Source organism: Hydra vulgaris, chromosome 12 (assembly GCF_038396675.1).
Source record: "Hydra vulgaris chromosome 12, alternate assembly HydraT2T_AEP".
Lineage (NCBI taxonomy): Eukaryota > Metazoa > Cnidaria > Hydrozoa > Anthoathecata > Hydridae > Hydra > Hydra vulgaris.
In genome coordinates this window covers 51,847,501-51,871,592 of record NC_088931.1, presented here as the reverse complement: position 1 = coordinate 51,871,592, position 24,092 = coordinate 51,847,501, and the positions used below count along the sequence as shown (strand labels likewise).

The 24,092-nt window shown below is 27.1% G+C and overlaps 1 protein-coding gene across 1 annotated transcript in view; it reads right to left on the bottom strand.

Annotated features, from left to right (window-relative positions):
• LOC101241605 (uncharacterized) overlaps positions 1–24,092 on the bottom strand; it is a 95,578-nt gene that overhangs the window by 23,492 nt on the left and 47,994 nt on the right. The window contains exons 30-41 of the mRNA XM_065811860.1: positions 23,357–23,522; positions 18,889–19,082; positions 16,465–16,779; positions 11,960–12,646; positions 11,537–11,878; positions 10,906–11,211; positions 10,638–10,802; positions 10,213–10,518; positions 9,548–9,697; positions 8,436–8,609; positions 4,433–4,603; positions 3,963–4,069 (exon numbers count right to left, since the gene is read on the bottom strand). Of these exons, the coding sequence (XP_065667932.1) occupies positions 3,963–4,069; positions 4,433–4,603; positions 8,436–8,609; positions 9,548–9,697; positions 10,213–10,518; positions 10,638–10,802; positions 10,906–11,211; positions 11,537–11,878; positions 11,960–12,646; positions 16,465–16,779; positions 18,889–19,082; positions 23,357–23,522 (3,083 nt within the window). The remainder of the gene's footprint in view (positions 1–3,962; positions 4,070–4,432; positions 4,604–8,435; positions 8,610–9,547; positions 9,698–10,212; positions 10,519–10,637; positions 10,803–10,905; positions 11,212–11,536; positions 11,879–11,959; positions 12,647–16,464; positions 16,780–18,888; positions 19,083–23,356; positions 23,523–24,092) is intronic.

Here is a 24,092-nt window from a genome sequence, read left to right as displayed (position 1 = left end):
TATAAAACTTTTAATATTTAGTTAGAAAAAAACAAATTACAAAATATCATGTAGGAAAAATAAGAAGTGCAAAAGTTTGAACAAATTGCAACATTCGAACCAAAAATGAAAAAAAAAAGCAAAATTAATATTTAAAGTGTCCTCCTTTGCTTTTATAGCAGAGATAAACTTGTTTATGCATTGATTCAACTAATTTCATAAACATCACGCAAGGTACCTTCAGCCAGTACTCATTCAAAAGCTGCTTCAAATGCTGAACTGATTGAATTTCATGGTATGTCAGTTGATTGTCTATCCAAGACCAAATATTTTCAATTGGATTGAGATCTGGTGATCTAGATCACCAGGGCATCACATTGAACTTTTTTTTCAAAAAATATTCTTTGATTGAGTGAGTTGTGTGAGCTTAAGTCCCGTTTTGTTGAGAGATGAATTGCTTGCTTCTGCCATACAAGTGTCTGATTGATGAAACTAAACACATTTCCAATGTGTTCTTGAAGGTGTATTGATTAATTCGGCCTTCATACAGCTCACAGAAGCCTATACTTTTGTGAGAAAAACATCCCCAGATGGCAACCGAACCTCCACCGCCTTGTAGTTGATGTTGCAAAAATTTGTCTGAATATTTCTCAGTTGCAAATCTTTTGACATAGAGTCTTAAATTTTTTTCAAAAAGTGATGCAGGATATCATAATCAACTGGAGCACAACCCTTACCAAACAACTTATGTTAAAAACTGTTTATTTGTTTCAGTACTACAATTATAATTTTGGTGTTAGACAAACATTCAGTCCTATATTTTATGGTAAGAAACATGTTTATCAAGATGCCATAGAGGCATGATTCAAAGTCAAAAGACAGAAATAGTAGAAAATTTAAACCCAGGCAAAAGTACTGAAGAAAAACTTGATTTACTTTGTTGTGTATTTAAAATGAAACTAAAGTCCTTTTTTGATTTTTAAATCCTAATTCTCCCTTGCTGAATATGGGAAATGCACAGAAGTTTCCTAAAAAAATTATTCCCCATATTGTTCCAGTCTTCTATGCTACAGATGTGTTGATAACAGGAGAGTAGTCATTATAAAAGATGATAAAATTAATAACTTTTGGGTTGTACCATATAACCCATCTAAAAAATACCAAGAGAACATTAATGTTTAAGCTAGCATGACCATTAAGTCAGTTAAGCATTTATACAAGTAGTTATATGAGTATATTTACAAGGGGCATGACAACACCAATGTGTTGTTGCAATGTTTCAGCAACTATTCTATTGCGGCAAATATTTAAGTATTCCTTAAATGAAATGACACATAACATCATTCCGCTTTAAAATCAACTACCAAATGATTTATTTTGTAGAAAAAGGACAACTTAAACTATGCTGTTAGATGAGTATGATTCTGTGCTGCACTTTCTAAAGCTGCCTGAGTTTCAAAGTGGTAGGGAATTTCAACATATGACACTTTCCATATGTTGAAATTCCCCACCACTTTGTTTTTGATTGTAAACATTCGAATCGCAAAAGTTAAGCAAAAAAAGGTAACACTAAGGTGATTGTAAGGTTTTACAAAGTAAGTCAAACAAGTGATGATTTGCATACTGCTGATGGGTATAGCTTTTAATACATTTTCTTAAACAAATTTCTCAATTAGATCTATTGTAATTGGAAAACAGGTTAACTGATAGTGTTGGAAATTAAATGCCCAAACAAAGTAGACAACTATTTTTCATTATTTTAACTTTCTATAAACCAAATAATCCATTATATCTTTGCAATACCATAAAGATTTCATAATCAAATCTATTATTAGCCAGAGTGGTAAAAGCTTAGCTGATTTTGATCTGCCTACTTTAGTTTTTAAGTTATGTCCCAATAAAAAATGTCAACAAAGATGTTCAGGGTTTTATTGAAGCAAATTGAGTTATTAAATTATAACCAACGCTACTTTGCTGATGCTAATCATGCTGCAATAAGTGAACAACCTAATAATAAAAATAAAAAGTCCCGATTGTTTTTTATGGATGGTCCTGCTGGTTGAGGTAAGACATTTAATGGTGTTCATTTGAAATCTGAAATATATTTAAATGGTTATAACACCATTAACTTATTTTTTTTTTTAAATACAAAATATTTTCAAAATGATTTACTAATGAATTACTTAAGAATATTAATGAATTACTTAAGACTTTTTAAAAAAAAAATATCACTTGATTTTCAATTATGTTATTTCTTTTAATAGATTCTAGTCCAAATTTTATTAATTTTGAAAGATACCGTAAAAGATGTTGGTCAAACTTCTTAAAACAATACGCCATCCTTCTCTTGAGCTGTTTAAGACTCTGTTTGCCATTTATTTTTATAAACTAATCCTTTAGTAATTGACCCTAAAATCCTCAATTGGATCTGATTCTAGAACATTGGCAGGATTTTTTTTTTTTCACACAAAAATTACATTTTCTTCTTTAAAGTTATCTTGCACAGATTTAGCAGAAGAGAAGCAAGGTACAGCTAAAATACACGGATAATGGGAATGATGTTTTTTTTACTTTTTTTAATTTTTAAAAACATTAATTTTTTAATACATTCTTTTAACTATATTTTATTGATTGATTGCAATACTGTTTCTTTAGATCAAAATTTTTGATACACCTTTACACGAAAAAGCTACCCAGGCTAAAAGTTTTGGTTTGTTCTTAAATTTTTTAATAATATTTAAAAGTAGAAGGACGCCCTTCAATGTTGTTTCTATAAAAATTACTGTTTCCATTGATCGTTGAATGAGAAAGTTTAAAGTAAGGCTCATCAATAATGCAACTTTGTTTTATGAAATTTCAATAAAGTCTTTCACATTTGCAACTTTAGGTTATCAGTTCTACCCGGAATCTTCAATCTCATTTTTTTTAATATTTGACTTTTTAAAAATGATTTTATGAGCATATGAAGCCAAAGTTTTGAAGATACGAGCCGCATTACAAATGAACTCCATGCTGATCAAGCATCAATATTATTTATTCAAATTTTTTTGAGGCATCTATCTTAATAGCGTTTATGCTATTAAAACGCATCAGAATGCTATTAAAATATAATCAAACTTTTTTTTTGTGATGCCTGTTCAAAAACAATATATCTAAGTTAGGTACGGTAGAGAAAGTGTTTAGTGTGGCCATGTATGAATGCTATGAGTATGAGCAACTTGATTTTTATTGACGAAATTTTAGGTATTGGCATGTCTAATTGAACATTCTGACAAAAAAAAATTTTTTATTACATGCAATGCACATAAACCATGTAATGTCTTTGCGTGATATAGGTAAACAAAAGTGACCAATGCTATGTTATATTAATTCGGAAATAAATGTGTTAAAATATTTATTTTGTATATTTTTTTGATAAAAATATATATTTATTTAAGTAAACATTGTTTTATCTTGCATTTTATTTAAATTATTAAGCACACCTTATCCTCCCAATTGTTATTAGAAGGTAAGAAGATGAGAAGTATTGAACATTACCCAAAGTCAAGATTTTAAAATGATTTAACTTTCTATTGTTTACTAAAAATTATTAAAGTAAAAAGACCATCAAAAGAATAAGTACAGAAATAATTGGTGTAGGGCACACTTACCATGATTAAATGATTAATATAGTACTACCTGTTCAAGTCCAAACAGGTAGTGCTATACTAATAGTTTAATGGAAAATAATAACTAAAATAAAAGTTTATACATCCAAAAGATCATTGTTATATTATTACAAAGATTATTGCTAAAACTCAAGTCAGAACATAAATTTCAAAACACTTTTTAAGTTTAAAGTGGAAATTTAAAAGTATTTCAGTATTCAGGCAATCATGAAAACTAATATCACCTGTTATCGTGTGATTTTAGTTAAATTACAGTATTAAACCTAACGCTAAACTAAAAACTAAAATTAAAAAACTAAATTAAAAAAATCTTACAGATTCTTTAAACCGCTGAGCAAACGCCTGACCTTCTTTTGAATTAATGTCATACATCCTCCATTCCCAAGTTTCCAGTGTTCTCTGTGTCAAATCCACTTGAATAGCTTTTGGTTATAAATTAATTTGATACTTTAAATTAAATTCTATTGTAAATTTAAGTTTATCACTTAATAGTTAATTAAATAAATAAAATATAACGTATTCAAAATAGGGTAGTGTTGTAGTCAAATAGGCCTCACTTAACTGAGATCTACTTTTTTCATTATGCAGCCACCATGTTGATCAAGACTCAAGTATTGGAGTTATAGAGTTTATAGAGAGTTAAAAAATGAATAAAAAAATTATAAAATAAGTAACATTTCTGAAATGCAGCAATTCCAGGAAGAGGTAAATGCGTTAAAACTTAAGTTAAAATCATAAATAATATTTTATGAATTTATTTTCATATACAAAACTTATGTACATACATGTGCAATTTTGAAGGTAACACGGCATTATCATTATATCACTGCCATTGCAATCTTTTCCCCTCAATGCAGGTACTGGATTGTTGCAGTAACGTCTACTTATGCTTACTCCTTCTCCACATGGTCTACTGCATATTGACCAATCAGTCCAGTTTGAGAAACCACCATCAACTAAACCAAAAAGTATTTCTGAATTATTTATTCTACTTAAATTGTGTTATATTTGTATTATAGACATTTTTAAATGTATATATAAATTAAGGTATTTCATACTCATGCATGTTCTAGTTGTGATTCAATATGTATTCATAAAACTTCAGTTGAATGCTATAACATTTTTTGGTAAAAAAACAAGTCTCGCTAATGGGAAAATGTTCTTCTTGCTACTGGGAAAATATTCTTCTGTTACTACTGGGAGAATGTTTTTCTTTTATAAAAATATTGTGATTTTTCCCAAAATGTTGACTATTTATGTTAAAAATGTACAAAATAACTGTTTATAATATTGTTTAACCCTATGCTTTAGTATAACAAAATGTTTTTTGTTTTTCAAAACATTATTTTCTGAATAAGTGCTAGTTAATATTCTAAATTAATTATAAATATGATAATAAATATTAAAGACTTATTTTCAAATTAATTGCTTTTACTCCCGCATTTTTATCTTTCAGATTCAGATTTATTTATTTCAGATTTCAATTCATTTAAAATAGAAAAATCTAGAACACCTTCGAGGTCCTAGAAAGTTCCATCAAAATTTTTATTATTGTCTTGATCTGCAATGAGAAAAAAAAACTAGTTTGTAAAAAAAAATTAATTTATCAATGCAGGGAACTTTTTCTGAAGTTGCTCATAAAATTTTGGAACGTAGGTTTATTTCTAACACAGTTTAAATAGCTTATGTTTGTGATACTAAAGAACCACAGAGTTATAGAACCAGCAGAGGTTGGTATGCATTCTCTAAGAGATCTTGTAACAAAATTCAAAAGGTCAAATAAAACACAAATGCAACTTAATAAACTTTTAGAAATTACTTTTTGTAATTGCAGAAATTTTAACTGCAGTGAAAATGCCTCTTGCAAAGAATATTCTGATGACAGTGCTCATTGCTTTAAATGCGACTTAAATTTAAGAATCTCACAAAAAACTTTAATGCTATCACATGTTATTTTTTTTTTTTCTTTAGCAAGTTTTCCTGCCTTCATAGTATATTTCAGTAGACCATCAATGATAGCAGCAATAGCAGTTGATAGCACACCAAATCTGATTACTTGGATTAAAATTGAGCAAGAAAAACCAAGCAGTGTTTCATCTATGCAAGAGTTTGGTTTGGATGTTAAAGAAATTGCCAAGCTTATGATCAAAAACTTGCACAAGTCAATCGATCAAGAAAGACTCAATCAACAAAGTTATTGATGGATAAAATATTATTAAGTTATCAATAACATTTTATCCATCTACTATTAGATTTGATGCTAAAAATATGGATGTTGCAGCATAAATGAATACTACTGTCGATATGGTCAGTGATAGTGAAGAGGACTCAACATTAGAAAAACAAGAAAATTATCTTAAACAAAACTACCTTCGTATTATTAAGTTTGCCTTCTGTCAGATTTGGTGTGCTATCAACTGCTATTGCTGCTATCATTGATGGTCTACTGAAATATACTATAAAGGCAGGAAAACTTGCTAAAGAAAAAAAAAAAACATGTGATAGCATGAAAGTTTTTTGTGTAAAAGATTGCACAATAAGGTTTTAAAAGTTTAAGAGTAGAGAAAAATTTCTGAAAATTTCTTTCAGAAATTTTTCTCTAATCTGGAAAAATATCTGGAATTTTTGTTGATTGTTAAAAAGATAAAACTTTTATTTTTATGCATGATCTCAAGCAACTTCTTAAAAAAGTTATCAAAGAAAACCAAATAACTGTGACAGAAGAGCCTAGAAGTTGCTACCTTAATTATCATACACCAGAGCCAAAATCAGAAATATGTAAACTTGACAAGCAATGGACTCAATTTATTAATCTCTAACCAATTGGCAGTGATATTACAAATAAAATGGAGGGAGGGAAAGGTGAAATGCTTCATTTTAGTTAAAAACTTTGCAATTAAAAACTTTTAAGATCTGTTTATTGGCTTCACATTTATGAGCTTCTATTTTGTCATATTGTGGAAAAACTTTATCAGCCAACTTCTTCAGATAAAGGAAGATGCGGAGCAGTTGGAAAACTATTTTTTAAAGTTGATAATCTTGAAAGAATTAATAAATTTACATTAATTCAACTTACCCCTCCTAAAGCCTCTAGCTTAAATCAGTGAAGATTTTTTTAAGCAAACGAGCACTGCCAGTTTAATCGCATGGAATTATTTGAATGAAATACTAAAAGCAGACTTTGATCCTGAAGTAACAGCTCTTAAATGCTGTAGATTGTCTCACACTTAATGGCTTACTTGTGGCATGAGATGCCAGCTCATCTATAGGAGCATGTATAAATATAAACCTGAAAATGCAGAGATCTCAAGACTGATCGCAACTTATGTTGCAATCAGTTTTGAGATCAGTCTTGAGATCTCATCTTTTGATGCTATTTCGATTTTGGAAGAAGTAAGATGGTAGTATTAAAGAAGCATCTAAACCTCATCTAAAAAGTGAATCCTAGTGGTCTCATTCTAAGAATATAGTTGTCACACATACCAGTTCTAATAACTCAGAACAGAGTTTATTGCCATTGACATAATATTGGCAGTTAGGACTAAAAGTGATCATGGCTCAAATAATGTAAGACCTTTTTAAGTTCCATAAAAAGTAAACCTTGATGCTTGTTCCATCAAAGTACTTAATGATTTGCAAAAAGCAGTCATTAGTTAACCAGTCTTTAATGCAAACTTATCATTAGTCCAACTCAATGTATTGAGAGTTTCTACAATAGAGTTTAATATTCTATTAAGCTCTATTGTAGAAAATTTTGAAGGAGTTTCTACAATCCTTAATATTCATTACACACCCAAAAGTTGTGAGAGAGCAATCAGTTTTATATATTGAGGCAGCTGATGGTTTGGATGAAAGAGAGGGTTTTAAACAAACACAATTTTGTAATCAGGAAATAATGCCTAAAATGAAATCAAAAAATGCTTTGTTTAAGTGAGCAATACTAAAAAAGAACTATATAATAAAATGTTTAAAAATAACTCTTGCTTGTTTTCATACATTTTCATTTTATAATTAGTCAGTTTCAATTTTTTATTAATAATTTAGTATTCTTTTGCTATTATTACTGCATTTGTCACTTAGTTATTTTATAACGAGATTAGTTAAATTTATTAGTTGTTTTTATTAATTTTTTTTTAATCTTTTTTTAAAGAGAGGAAGAGGGGGGGGGGGGGAGGGTAAGATGAAAATTCTGAAGGATCAATGACAACTTTATCTGTTTTATTACTCATGGTTTCTTTTTTCTTTATAAATTTTTAATTTTTACTAACAATTGTCCAAAACCTTTTAAAAACTTAACCTTAATTTAAAAAAGATTGATTTTTTTAGTAATACGATGATTTTTAAACTTCATGTCCAAAATTTTTTAAAAATTGAATTGTAATTTATAAAGATTAATTTTTCAGAAATACAGTAACTTTAAAAGCAATTTCCCTGTAGCTAAACATCACTATTTTACAAAAATATTATCAAAGTTGAATTCCCTATACCTAAATACATAGGAATCCAAGTGTGCTAGCTAAGTTTTTAAAATTTTTGACTCAAATATGATATACAGTGCATATATCATATTTGAGTTAATATACATTTATATATATATATATATATATATATATATATATATATATATATATATATATATATATATATATATATATATATATATATATATATATATATATATATATATATACATACATAGATGTAGTCTTTGATTTCATTAAAATTTTAAATCTAAGGATACTTTTGTCAAATTTTATTCATAAGAAGAACTATTTAAGATAACCATACCTGGGCAAGGAAATGCATTGCACTCTGGTTTTTCATCTTTCTGAACTCCTTGACATGGTGTACCACTTCCAACTGTAGATGGATTGTTACAATCCCTAGTTCTTATTAGATATCCGTATCCACAAGTCGTATTGCATTCAGAATAGTTTCCCCAACTTCCCCATTCTCCATCAACTAATAACAAAAGAACAAATTAAATTAGAAATTTAAATGTAGTAAATATATTTATTCAATATAAAAATCTAACAAAAAAAATACACTAATAATCATTAGTATTTTATAAATATTTTTGAAATTTAAATCATGAAAAAGAAAATACTTAGTAATAAATGCAATGCTTTCAAAAATCAAAATGCAATAGAATAGACTTTCAATTAAAATTTTTTTTTTTTCAAAAAATCCTTAAAAATAAAAATCCTTTTCGCTTTAATACTAACAGGTTTACTTGTGTGACTTGTTTTTAATAGTTTAGTTTTATTACATACAAAAAAGCATACTGAAAAATGTTGTAAAAAGAATCAGACTATTTACTTGATTTAAATGATATAAGTAACTTTAAAGTAATAAATAGAAAATAATAAGTTCTTGTAAAAGAAAAATTTTTTAAATAAAAAAATAAGCTCCTAAAAGATTTGAATCTAAAAAGTAAAGTTATTTCTTTTTTGCATTTTAAGGTAGAAAGTGTTGGTATTTAGGGATGCTATAACTTTAATGGATCAGTGTATGTAATATCTAACAAGCCAAAGTAACAAACAAATCTAAATAGAGACACTAAAAAACTGGTTCCATCAGCAAACATGCTGATTAATTGAAATAAACGGTGGCAGTTTTCACAAGATACAAAAAAGCATGCAGGGGGGGGGGGAGGTGTTATTAAACAGCATTTCTGACAATTATTTTTGCATCAATAATAAGACTTCTTTTATATTGTATGCATTAACACAATTAATATATATAAAAAAATAAGTCAGAGGAAAATTAATATATGCACATTATTTAATACATAAGTTTATTGATTAAAAAAATTTAAATTTTTAAACTTTAACTTCAATATAAAATTTACATAAGAAAACCAACAGATTAAGTGGTTTGGAATGTGTTAAAATAATAACCTGGACATAATGGAACATAGCAAGAACGGGTTTCTTTAGAGTTTCCAGTACAAGTTCCAAGACAATTCCTTTTTCTAACTTGTACACTAGTGTTTCCACAGGTCTCTGAGCAAAAACTCCAATGAGCCCATTTTGTAAATCCATAATCATCTAAAAATGTTTAAAATTCATCTATTTTATATAAAAACAAACAATACTTTTAGAGTTCAACAATCATCAATTATTTTAAGGATAAAAGAATTTGAAATTTGTTATATTTAAAATAATCAAAAAATTAAATTACATAATTTTACATAAACGTTTTTTAATCTTCAAACATACAAAGAATCAAAGCACAATAATGTAAACAATTAAGTACAACAATAGAATTAATAATTGAAATCAATTATTGATTTAATAATAACAATGAATTATTAACAATTATATAAGAAAATGATCTTACACACAAATATCAAACTTGTATAAAACAATGCATCTAATGAACATGGAACTAAAATACATCCAGTAAACATATAACACACAAAATGTTACCTGGACTGATACAATTACACAATCTGTGCATCTAATAATAAACACAAACATTAAACTCATATTAATTATTAAAATTAATCTAATGAACAGGGAATTTGAGCACATCCATTGAGATTAAACATACAAAATATTACCTGGACTGATGCAATTACACAACCTGTGCATATTTGGTTGATTAAAGGTACTTTTACTCTCACAAGGAACTTCATCTGGAATGTTGATGTAACCATGACACACTCCTGTACTGTTATCAAAACTAGGATCTAAATCAGAACTGTAGACTCTGTTAGTCAAACTTGTTTGACATTTAATTGGCATAATAGCATCCAAATAAATTGATGTATCATTATAAGGTTTTAAATAAAAAGATGAACATAGGTAATTGTCTTTTGCACATACAGCTGAACAATTTTTTTCACCTTCACTTCCCAAAACAAAGCCTTTGTATAAATATTAGAAATAATCACTTTGTTTAAACTTTTGAAATAAAAAAAACAAAAACCTTTTCATAAAAAATGTAAACAGCAAAAGACAAAAAATTTTTTAAACAGAATATTACCAGAACATTTTGTCACTTGACAAATTTCAAAGCTTGTGTTACTTTCAAAGCAATCATAACCTCCCACAGTATGTGGAGTACAAACACGTGTTCTCATCTTCTGACCTTGATCACAAGTCTGACTACAAGCTCCCCAGTTTGACCAATCTAGCCAATGACCATCAGCTTAAAGTAAAATTAATAACAAAAAGTTAAAACATTAACCTTTGAAATAAAAATGCTTTTTAATATATTTTGAATGTTATTAAGCAGGAATATAAAAACATACTAAACCCCATAGCACTTGCAAGAATATAAATTTTTTTCCCACATCCTGCTTTATTGCATGCAGCAACGCTAACATTGTGAGTGCTTCCACGATCAAGATTAGTTAAGTTAAAATTGAGAAATAAAATATTTGTATAGTTGAAGCAAATTTCTTCTCCAAAAACATTTTTGTCTAATACTTGTTTGCGGCAAATTATGTATTGAGATATAATTCCATTACTTTTTTCAATAGGAACACTACTCCAATTAATTGTAATAATTCGTACATTATCACTTGAAAATAATATTAAACTTGGCGCCTCAGGAACTAAAAGTAATAAAAATAATTGAAAGTATAAATAACAACAAGTAAAATTAAGTTTATTAATTTTTACAATTTTCAGTATTATTTAAAATGATGTTTGTTTTAAAGCTAACATTTTTTATTTTATTATAAACAGTTTAATAGTAATTGATACCTTGTTTATTTTTGTTTTTGATACCTTGTGTCCTTAACTTGAAAATTTTACTTTTATCAATATAATTTACTAATACCATAATGTAAATATATTTATATGCTAAGTAAACTAAGAAATAAAATTAAAAAAAAAAAAATTATACTAAAAAACAAACAAAAACCATGAAATACTCACAGTATTCCTCTGTTACAAATTGATATGTACTTGATGGACCATAATCAATTGAGTTAAAGTATCTTAACTCAACACTATAAACAAAAAATGGCAGCAATTGATCAAAACAAATATTCACAAAACCCTTATACAAATTGTCAGCTTTAAAGACAAATTCGTAGTCTTTAGAATATGATTGCTGTTGCAAACTTATTTCTGAACTAGCAATTGTAAGATTGGTTATATTTGCTTGAATGCCTAGAACAATACCATTCATATCAACCATTTTAGGGGCTAATATCGAGATACACCCAGAAGAGAATGTAGTTTTAATTTTGCTTGATATTGGAGCATCATTGGGCACTAAAAATAGTAAAAAAAATTTATAGAATAATATTTTCAAAAACAAATAATAAATATATAAAAACAAATTAAATAAAATACCATCTTCATCAGTGAAAGCACATACTTCGGAACTATAAGGCCCAGTTCCATTGATGTTACGCACAGCAATCCTACAGCAAATAAACTCATATTTATGCAAATTGATCAACTCTACTGAAAGATCTGTAGTAATATTACCCAAGAGACCTGATTGATTTCCATTGCATTTAAGACTATAGTTTTCTATATTTCCATTTGCACAACTGATATCTAGCTCATTCCAAGTCACAATCATAGATGTAGAAGATTCATTTTGTAATTGAAGAAATTCAGGTGAACAACTTGGTATGTCAGAGTATGTATTAAAAAGCACTGAATTTGAAATTTTACCACAACCATATTCATTGCAGGGTTGAATTGTTACTTGATAACTTGTATTAGGATGTAGTCCCATCAAAGTTATGTTATAAATGTTGTTTTGATTAAGAAATTGTGGTAAATCTTCATCAATACATGGCATAGATCTTTCAGCATACTTTTCAATTGATAAACTAAAATAATATGGACTATATAAATACTTTGCTGCTATTTGTCCAGGATTATACCCTTCTTTTACTTGTACATTAAACAACCATGACTTGTTGACTCCTCTAAAATATGTAGGATCAAAACTCTCAGGAAGAAAGACGACTGTTCTTGGATCAACAACATAATATTCTTTAATAACAGGATTTACACAGTCTGGTTCTATAAACATTAAAAAATGTTTTAAAATTTTAATCATGTAGCTGAATATTTTATAATATAAATAATTAAAACAAAAAAAGTTTTTTTTATAAGTTCTTAATAACTTTTTTAATTTAATACTTTACACAACTCATTTAATGTATTTTTAATTTTGTACTTAAATGAAAATAATTAAAAAAAGAGAAAAAAAAAATTATACTATTACCAGGGTATAAACCAGGATATAAATGTTAATTCCCAAATAAATTATTGAGATAATGAAAAAATGTTATAAGTACTTTAATACCAGAATTGTAAAAGATTACCGGGATTACAGTTTCAAAAAATAGTCTGGGATCTCTGCATTAAGTGCTAGTTGTAATGAATTAGAAGCTTATATTAATTTTATTCTTGCATTTTATCTATTTATATATAATAACTTATTTTTGAATATCTACTTAATGATGTTAACTTATTTCTTCATCTATTTTAGTAACATTTAGCTTATATGCAAACATTGTAGTTTTAAAATGTCAAATCAAAAACAAAAATCATCCAAAATTTTCTAGAAACTTAAAACATTTATAAGTGAAATCCCAAAATACCAGGAAATCCTAAAAATTCCTTTTTCTACTATGGTTATGGTTACTATGGTTACATTTTATTACTATTCAATTATTACTATTATTAGGATATCTTGTTATTTTTCAATGTTATAATTCACATTAAACTTGAAGGTAGTTTTAAAATGAACAAACTATTTTTCTTTTTCAATATGTGTTATGCTGATAGCAGAAACGAAATTTTCAAATGTCCGCATCATATGGGACCTAATGAACATTTGGAACAAGGCAGACTTTGATGAAAATTTCATCATCAGTGAATGGTCGATTAAGTAAGTTACTAAATATCTTAAACCAATTTTCTCTAGCAAAAATCTCTCATAAAAATTAAGTATTCTATGAAACATATTTGTCTGTGAAATATAATTACATATAAGTTTTTATGTTATATTTTAAAATGTTGACATTTTTCAAATGTTGTAACTTTTTAATTTAGGAATAGAATCATTGCTCTGTATACCCAGTATATTAAAAAAGAAAGTCAATTACTGGAAAAAGCAGCAGAAGAAGAAGCTTTAAACAATTTCAAGCAGGAATTCTCCAGTTGGTGTGGTGGAACAGATTATGGTTCAGACTTTGAAACTCCTACTGTAAAGAAAAAAATGTTGTATGATTCAACCAAGATTTGCCTTTAACTCAGTCTGAATGATGTTTTGGATAAGTGGATTCCATTTATGACAAGGTAAATAAGTTTATGTATAAAAAAATTAAGTATATTACAAGTATATATAAAACTTCAAGTTACATCAACTTAAATACTACATAGTTTAAAAAATGACAATACTCTGTTTTTTTAGGTATCAAGTTAGGGGGAGAGCTGAAACAGCAATGTTGTTTTCCATATTCCAAGCTGGGGGAGTAGATATTGACATGTTGAACATTTCTAAGTCACAGACGGCAAGAAAAAACCATGAAATTATAGAGAATGAACCACTTATAGTAAGAGAGCAGAACCTGGATAAGATAAGAGGTTTAAAACTTGTTCTTCACTTTGACACAAAGTTGGTCAAGCAGTACAGGACAGAGGAAAAGATTTCGGAAACAGTAGAAAGGTTGGCAATTAATATTTCCTATCCAGAGACCCCCTCACTTGAATTTCTTATGGGAATACTTGAAGTACCCTCCTACAAAGGGAAAGATCAAGCACTGGTTATCCAAAGTCTTGTGGAGTATTATGACTTAACAGACCAGATCATAGCTTGTTGTGCTGACACAACTTGCTCAAACACTGGAAAACATAATGGTGCAATTAGAAAGATTGCAGTATATTATCTACCTTGTCCAATTCTTTGACTAATGTGCAGGTATGATGCACATTAGCCAAAGAATTGGACTATATAAATTACAGGCATTTTTTTATTTTTTATTTTTTCTGAGAGAAATGACAGAAAATGATAATAATAATAAATTTAGGCATCATATAATGGAACGACATGTTCATCATATTATGATGGAACTACAGGGAGAAACAAAGGGACCCAGTCAATCCTTATACAAAAAACATAAAGATCTTTGGTCTAAGATTGAAAGAGGTGTGAATAGATTGGCCAACATTGAGAAATTTGATTGGAACAGACCTGAGTTTGCTCTTGAAACCCTCTTTTACAATCTTGCAAATGAAACAATCAAGTTTTGCACAACACCTCTTAAAACAAATATTTTTGACAGAGGTGATTACAAGTATTTATGTCAACTGGTAGCTTTTTACCTCAGAGCAGATTTGTTGAACTTCAGGTTTCTACAACCAGGTGCACATATGAAGCAAGATTTATGGCTGATTCATTTTATCTGTTAGCAATGCAAATGACCAAGAATTACAACAAGCAACTCAGTATCAATGAGATTAAGGTGATACAGGATGCAACAGATTATATAGTGATCTTTCACTATTTATTCTTTCTGAAGAGACCAATGGCAGCTCAGGCTCCATCCAATGGTCTTAGAGCATTTAAGATTTCAACGCAGATCATGACAGATTCACTTTATTCCAAGAAGTACGAAAAGATTGGCAAAGCTCTTAATCTTAGTATTCTCAGACACACTTTCTCAGACACACTTGGTATTTTACACCACAGTGTGTTATCTTTGCCTTAGCTGACCAGCACTTTGAGGAGAAAGAGAGGAAGGACATTCTCTAATGGAAAGAAGAAGGAATGTCAAACGTGCCACTAAACAAGACTTGAAGAATACTTAAAAAAAGCGCATTATGCCTATATTTTTATTTTTGAAATATATTTTTCCAACAAAAGTTTGATAATTCTTGCACCACCTATTTTTTTTTGTATTCTCAAGTATTTCATTTTAAAAAGCATTTTAAAAATTTCTTGTGTGAGCATTTCAAGTAGAATATTATACCACAACAACTCATATTTAATATATTTTCAATAAGAAATAGCAGTCACTAAGTATTTCTTTAGCTAGAGTATAGCGTTAAGAAAATTTTTGTATACTTTTTAAACTATTGTGACATTACTACACAAAAAATATAAAATGATAAAAATATACATACTTAAACATCCAGGTAGCCTAAAATATGGTTAAATATTTTTGTTATAATTGTTCTTTAAGATAATTATGATATAATATAATTGCTTTAAGTCCTAGCTTCTAATTGTAAAAACAAAGAAAAATAAAAAATCACTCACAGATAATAACTAATTGAATAATAAATAATAACTGAAAGTTATTATTTATTATTCAAGCTTTATTTAACTCTAAGCAAAATAGTTAGGAATTATTTGAAATACATTTAAAATAAAATTTTGAATGATCAAGTTATTTTGCAATTTATTTTAAGACAATTGCAATTTATTACAAGACAGTTTCTTTTAAATAAAGTTATTTTACTATAAACATGTTTAGTCAAGTTGCATAATAATTATGTAATTATATTTTATTTTAAACTTTAATCTTTCTGAAATATTTTGTTAAAATTTACTTTTTAAAATATTGATTCTAAAAACTTTTGTAAAAAATGAACTAAAAAAATTTGGTGATGACAATAATTTTTATGTTAATGAGCACTCAAACATATATAATACATGGCAGTCAAAAAAAGGCTTTTCATAGACAAAACTTTTTAATTAAGTGGTTGAATAACTAACAAATATATAACAATCAATTATATTTAAATCTCATTATATTTTGCAATTAGATTAAATAACTACCATAATAATTATAAATATCTCATAAACTTTTGTATAATAAAATACTTACTTGTAAGGGAACTAAGAAAACATATTTTAAAACTTGCAGGTCCCATGGCAACAGAAAATGCATTTATAAAAGCAATATTAATATGACAAAGACTTCCATTTTTCAAAACATATTTATTACCACTGACAACAACAGTACTAGGTGAGCCTAGTGTAACTGGAATTGAACTTTTTAATATACCATAGGTTAGGTAATAAGTGCCAGGGACTGTGTAATCATTCCATACATCAACAGAACTTTCAAGAGGATACCACTCAAATGTTATTACAGAAATGTTAAATGTTGCTATTAAGCCATTTGGTGCAATATCAGGTGCTGTAAAAAACAAATAACAAATTCTCTATAACTAATCAGTTAAATATAAAAACAAATTGGTTATCAAATTTTGTCATAATTAAGTATTCTAATTACTATTAATATTACTTTATTTAAACTTATTTTTATTTATTTAACTATTTAAATTAATCATTTAAAAACTTTGGCATATATATAATTCTGACATATATAAAATTCGCTGAATGGTTACAAGCAGTGAACGCTTGAGGGAAGAAATGAAGTACATTAGAATAAAGGAGAATTATTTTTCAAACAAAGCATATTTTGACAGTTGTTAAGACAAAAATAAAATAAGATTAATAGAGGAATATTTAAAATGTAAATAAGGCAGACAATTCACCTAAACAGTACTAACAATAATAATAAAAAATAAATTGTTATATAAATACTAATATGAACTAAGATAAACAAAAAATATGTCACCAAACAAAAAATAAATAAAACAAAAAATAGATTAAAAAATAAAAAGTATGCATACAACAATGAAAGGCCTCAGAATGGAAAAAAAACATGTGTAGTGATTAAGTAGTAAACATCTCCTCAGAGACTCCTCCTGCATCTATTATTACTGGCGTTTCGATGAGGATCAGCACTTATAACTAGTTTATCCTATCAGACAAATGTCATTGCCACTTATGCTTTACCCCGTGACTTACGCCTATTCCATACTGCAGTAAAAAAGGATTCACTACAAATAGCCAAAACCCAACCCATAATATTTTTTTGATGATATGATATGAAAATTGTCGATCTACTGCACAATATAAATAAAAATAATTAAATAAATCACTTACCATACCACTGGTAGAAAAAACTAAGCACAATAAATTAAAGTTCAAATAGAAACGCCAGAAACAAAACTAAAACAACTAAAGTGTGTAAACAGAAAATACTATTAAATTTTCCCCTAAGACCATTTAAACCATACAGGTACTTCCAGCACAAATAAACCAAAAACAATCAAATGGCAATATACCCTACTAAAAACCCTTTTAAAATTAAATAAAACACAATAGAGTCTTCAAAAAACTCTAACGCTGTCAGATACTTCATTCGAATTTTGTTAATCAATCTAAAGTGTAAGAAAATAAAACAATCCGCGCAACTTAAAATCATAACTAAAAATCAAGTAATATATGAAAGTAGAAAAAAAGATATATCGCCTGCAAAAATGTAAAGATTTAAACATGTAGTGAAGGATATAAGAAATTCTTCAAATAATAAAACAAGACAAAAATTGTGCATGTGAAAATTAAAACAAAACTGAGTAATGAATGTTAGATAATATAGCATAAAAGTTCCTTGATAATGGAAATAATATGGAAATCAGCAGATAAATAATATATTAAAAAATATTGTAATATGATTAACTAAATACTAAAATAAGAGCAGATAAATTTTAGCAAAATAAGTGGTTAAAAAATTATTTTTGGTTGGTATAACAATAATATGTCGTGATATAAAAACAATGTACAAAGTGGGAAAAAATATAGTTTAGAAGTAAAGCTTTCTCTACGGTCCGAATTAAAAGTAACTTTGAGACCATATCTAAATCGAAATTTCCAAAAAGTAAAGCTACGGTCCGAATTAAACGTAATTTTGAGATGATAACTAAACAACAACGAAAAGACGTCCATCAACAAAACACGTTGAAAGCCACTAGTTAAAAACAATCGCTATTATATATATATATATATATATATATATATATATATATATATATATATATATATATATATATATATATATATATATATATATATATATATATAAAAGCTACAATACAAAATTATATGTATATGAACCCAAAAATCAAAACTCAATCACACATGATAACCTCATTTTTATTTATTTAAATATTTAAATTAATTATTTAAACTATTAAAATTATTAATTTAAATAAACTTAAACTTTTTGGATTATTTGAACAATTTACATATTTAGATTTTTTGAAAATAATTTTAGTAACTAGATGTTTAATTAGTTTAAACACAAAATAATAGTAAAAAAAAATTATTTAATTATATTTCTAGAACAAAAAACAATAGGAATAAAATATAGTTTTATTATAATTTAACAATCAGTTACCAGTGCTTTGAGTTCTAACAACTTGGTAATTTGCAACACCTATTCCATTTCCACCTTGAGTTGTAGCATAAGCAATGATACATAGTTGTAAAAAATGATACTCAGAAGTGTTGAAACTGATATGAATATCTCCAGGGTTATTTAATGTAGCACTATAACTTATAGAGATGTTATACTGGCTTTGGTTGAACTGACTAGAAAAGAAAAGAACGGAAACTATATTTATAATACAAAGTTAATACTTGATGTATAAGTTTAAAAAATCAAACAGCAATTTCAGTTTTGTTAATTTAAAACAGGTGAAAAGTTATTAAACAAATAAAATAATTAAAATAATTATACAGGTTTACTATGTTTATTGTACTTTTTTCCTTCTCCTGCTACTCTATTTTGTTGGTTATTTTTAGCTACTAAGTTGTTTGCTAATTAATTTAAAGTTTATAAACAAGTTGTGCAAAAGCTGATCATTCTTGAAGTTGAGTTAAACGCTTTAGAGCTGTAAATCTTTGGGATGTTGGGAATCTTTAGGAAAGAGTTGCAAGTACTTAAAGTCAAATGTTAACAATGTTAACTATAACTTCCTTAAATTAAATAACTATTACTTATTTAATATTAACTTTGAATTCATTAACAAAAATAATTAATTCTACAGTAAACATGCTTTCAGAAGACCATTATAAATAAAGCCGCTGCTGGCATGCCAATGCTGTTATACTGTGATGCTTAATAGGATTCATCAATATTGACAAACTAACAAAGGTTTATTATGCTTTTGCTGGGTTGCCACTGTTGTTTGAAAGCAAAAAAACTGTTATTTAATTGCCATTTTTATGACAAGTAAACATGCTAACATTGGTAAGAACATTGTGGTATGCTATAATTTTACCAACTTAATACAGCTAAGTACTGTACTGAGTGAAAAAATTTTTGTTTTTGGTGGTATTGTGACAGCGTACCACTATCTGAATGCTATTTAGATACCACTATTCAGATTGTGAATAAGCATTCAGATTGCGGTAAACTATCACCACCGAAAACAAATATTTTTAGAATCAAAAAACTTTGATCAGCCAATGTCTAAATAGTGATTATTTTATATTAAAATTTTACAGTTTTACTATAGTTTAATAATAATAATAATTTTTATTATTATCATTAAACTATTGAATGGAAAATCATAGTGTAAAAAATTACATGGAAAGTAGTCACATGAGGGATTACTTTACAACAGTTAAAGTTTACTTTAATCTTTTATCAATATTGTTTTTAAAAGAGTATTTGCATTAACAGTTTCATAATCCAAATTATTTCAATTATTACTAATTCAATTTATACTAAAGTTATGTGTCGCATTACATTTTGAAGTATATTTTCTTGATAATCTAAAGCTACAATTTCTACTTTTTTTTTCTGTCTAATACTCTCTTAGCTATTAAAATTATTGGCTTTTGTAATAAAATTTCGTTACAACCATATACTATTCTATACATTTGTATTAGGTCTTTGCGAGTTCTTCATTTTACTAATGATTCCAGGTTAAATACTTCAAGCCTATTTTCATATTTTATTTTTTTGAAAGATGAAACAATTTTGGTTGCTCTTTTCATGGTGCAGACATCCAAATTTCTAAAAACTTCATTAACCATCCCCAAAATTTGATTTGCATTGTTTCCTGCTTTTATGACTTGATTGTGGCATTTTAGCTTATTTATAATAACAATACCCAAATCTCTTTTTATTTCTGTTTCTTGTGGTACATTGTTCATAATTATTAGTCATATTTATCATGAAATATTTAAATTTTTTTATTTTTATTCTAAAGTGCATAACTATTAAATTTTTTTTTTTATTGAAACATACACACCATAGATCTGCCCTTTGTTGCATAGATATCATCTTGAAGCTTTGATCTTTCTGATCTTTGTTGCATAAATATCATCTCGAAGCTTTGACCTTTCTGATTTGTTTTTATAGAAGCTATTAATTTATGATCATCAGCATATATATACATAGTTTTGATGGGAATTTCAGTGTGTTTTTAATATAGTTTTGATGGGAATTTCAGTGTTTTTAATATATAATTTTGATGGGAGTTTCAGTGTGTCTTTAATATATAGTTTTGATGGGAATTTCAGTGTGCCTTTAATATATAGTTTTGATGGGAATTTCAGTGTGTCTTTAATATATAGTTTTGATGGGAGTTTCAGTGTGTCTTTAATATATAGTTTTGATGGGAATTTCAGTGTGCCTTTAATATATAGTTTTGATGGGAATTTCAGTGTGTCTTTAATATATAGTTTTGATGGGAATTTCAGTGTGTCTTTAATATATAGTACATAATATAATAATAAAGTCATTAATATATATAACAAATGAAATAGGTCCCAAAACTGAATCTTGAAGGACACCGCCTAAAACTTCTCTTCACTCAGATGTATGCTGACCTAAAACCACTCTTTGTCTTCTATTAGACAGGAAACTGTCAAGCCATATAACCATTTTTTTAAAAAAGCCATAATTTTTTATCTTGTGCATTAATTTCTTGTTCTTAATTGTGGTAAAATTTTATCTACGGCTTTTAAGTCAAAATAGGCAACACCTACTGAAGTCGTATTGTATTGTTTAGATGGTTTATTATTATTATTATTTTTTTGAAGTTTAACACATTTGATAAGTTTGACATCAAACAACAAACTGTTTCAAATTGGGATGATGCAATTGGTAAAACAGTTTCTTTGAATCAAGTGTCTTCTGTTCTCGGAAATGTATCTTTGATTGTGGATATATTCATGGATACTTACAGCTGGTCCTGTTTCTTAAGGAATATGTAAAGTTGACAAAAATTATTAAAATATCTCGGCTTTCAAGTAAACTTGTAGTGTAAGATTTACCTGGTAAAAAAACATGTTGATTCTTATTTATCAAATTATTTTCTAAAAGATGTCGAATGATGACTTTTTTTTATACTTTCTAAAATTTTAATAACAGATGAAAGAGAGACAGGCCTATAGTCAGAAGGATCAAGCTTATTGCAATTTTTAAAAATTGTAATTATGTTTGAATCTTTACATGCATTTGGTACCTCTCCTATTTCTAGAAATAGCCTAAAAATATGTTCATTAGGAATGTTTAAATTTTCAGATCAAGTACACAATACATTAGGATGAACTCGATTGTCCCCACAGGCTTTGTGTTTATCCAATGATTTTAATTTTTAAATTATTTTAAGCTGATTATTTTATTCATATCAGTTTCACAGTTAACTTGAGTAACAGAACCAAATTTCAGTAAGGTTACACTGACATGATTCTGATATAATGTAGTCCACACAGAATAATAGTCTGTGTGGACTCAAACCAACATTTGAGTTCGCACAGGCTATTATTTATATGTAATGATAAAAAAATAATAATAATGTTATATTACTTAAAAGTGTTTGATTAAAGCTTTTTTACTTTTATTTTCAAAAAAAAAAAAAAAACAACCTAAAATACAAGTTTTGAAAAGTCTACTGTTTGATCATATCAACTATTATATAGATTTAAAAAATTTATGAAATAGTTGAAATGTATGATGAAGACATGGAAACTAATTTGGTACTTAATCATTGAAGCAGATTAAAATATAAAATTTGGATACAAGATTGACTTTGTTTTTTTATAAACTATTATTGGAAACCTAAAATAACTTGAAACTATTTTTGTAAACATAAAAAATCTTGAACTTATGTTACTAAAATCTTAACAGAGCATTTTGACAACCCAGCACTAAAGTAATTTGTTTAATATTATTTTTCTGTTTTTTATATGTTAGCAAATAATTTTTTATATATAGAAAAAAAAACACAACAACAACAATAACTTAAAAAAAAAGGTAAAAAAATGTTTTTTAGGTGTACTAATGTACAAAATAAATTTAATACTTATTTAAAACCCTCATCATATAAGAAAATAGGTAATCACTATGACAAGTTTTTAAGGTTAATTAGTCTGTCATCTTGAGGGATTTATATCATATTGAATGTCAGTTGAATTTTTGAAAAAATTAAATACTTGATACTACAATAAAATAACTTTGATCATGACTTCATTCCTGTTAAATGTTACTTCTTTAATGTTAAGTATGAGTTTTTTAATGAGACTATTTGAAAATATGAAAATAGTGTTAAGAACTCAAAATGTTAACTCAAAAATAATATTTTAATAGTTCTAATTATTATTTAATAATTCGATTCAATTTCAAAATATTATTTTTTAAGAAAATGATTTCAGTATAGATTTAAAAAAAGATAGATATTGTTAACTAAATGATGCAATCAAATTAAATATATCATATATCTTTCATTATATACACCTTACCTAACTCTTTTAATTTTGTCAAGTTCGAAGCACTCAAGTTTCTGTAAATATTTTTAACTGACGCTTTTGGCTATGGTTATTAATAAAAAAATAATAAAAAGAATTCAAACCTTTCTAAACTATTACAAGAATCTTCTGGTGCTTTAACTCTATACATTATGTTGTAGCTGTATGGAATTCCATGCCATGAACTCGTGCTTATTTTTGTAACATCACATTCCATTGTCTTCTTTACTTGATTAGCTGCACAACTTAAAGATGGGTATTGAACAGGCTCTAAGAAAAAGAACTATTTCTGTAAACAAAATTTTGGTTTGATGATACACACACAAGATCATGTCATTACACTTCAAATATTTCTTTCTTATAAGTTAGTTCATATTCCTTATTTGCTAGCTTAAATTCTCATTGCAATTAAGTAGGGGTAGAGTGTGTGCGTGTCTTATAAATAATCTTAGCGTGCGTGTCTTAGAAATAATCCTTGTGTTTTGTCTTCTTCAAAAAGTTTGATTTAAGGATGTCACCTTTTTTATAAATCAAGACCAGTACCTGGCAATAAATCTGCACCATTAAAGTTCAGGTTGTACCCCCAGAAAAAAAATCGTAATCCAGTTATTTTTCTTTTTTTCCCAAAAAAAGTTTGGTAAATACTTTTTTATAACTTTGTCCAAATATTGACAAAGTTATAAAAAATTTGAAAAATTTGAAGGTGTTGCAACAATTGTTAATTTTACAGATCGAATGTTTGATTTAGTTTAGAGATTTAAAATTCTGTGATAATTTTAGATAATCAGAGTTATTAAAAAGTGATAAAAAATATTTAAATGAAGCTTGTGTAGGGATGCT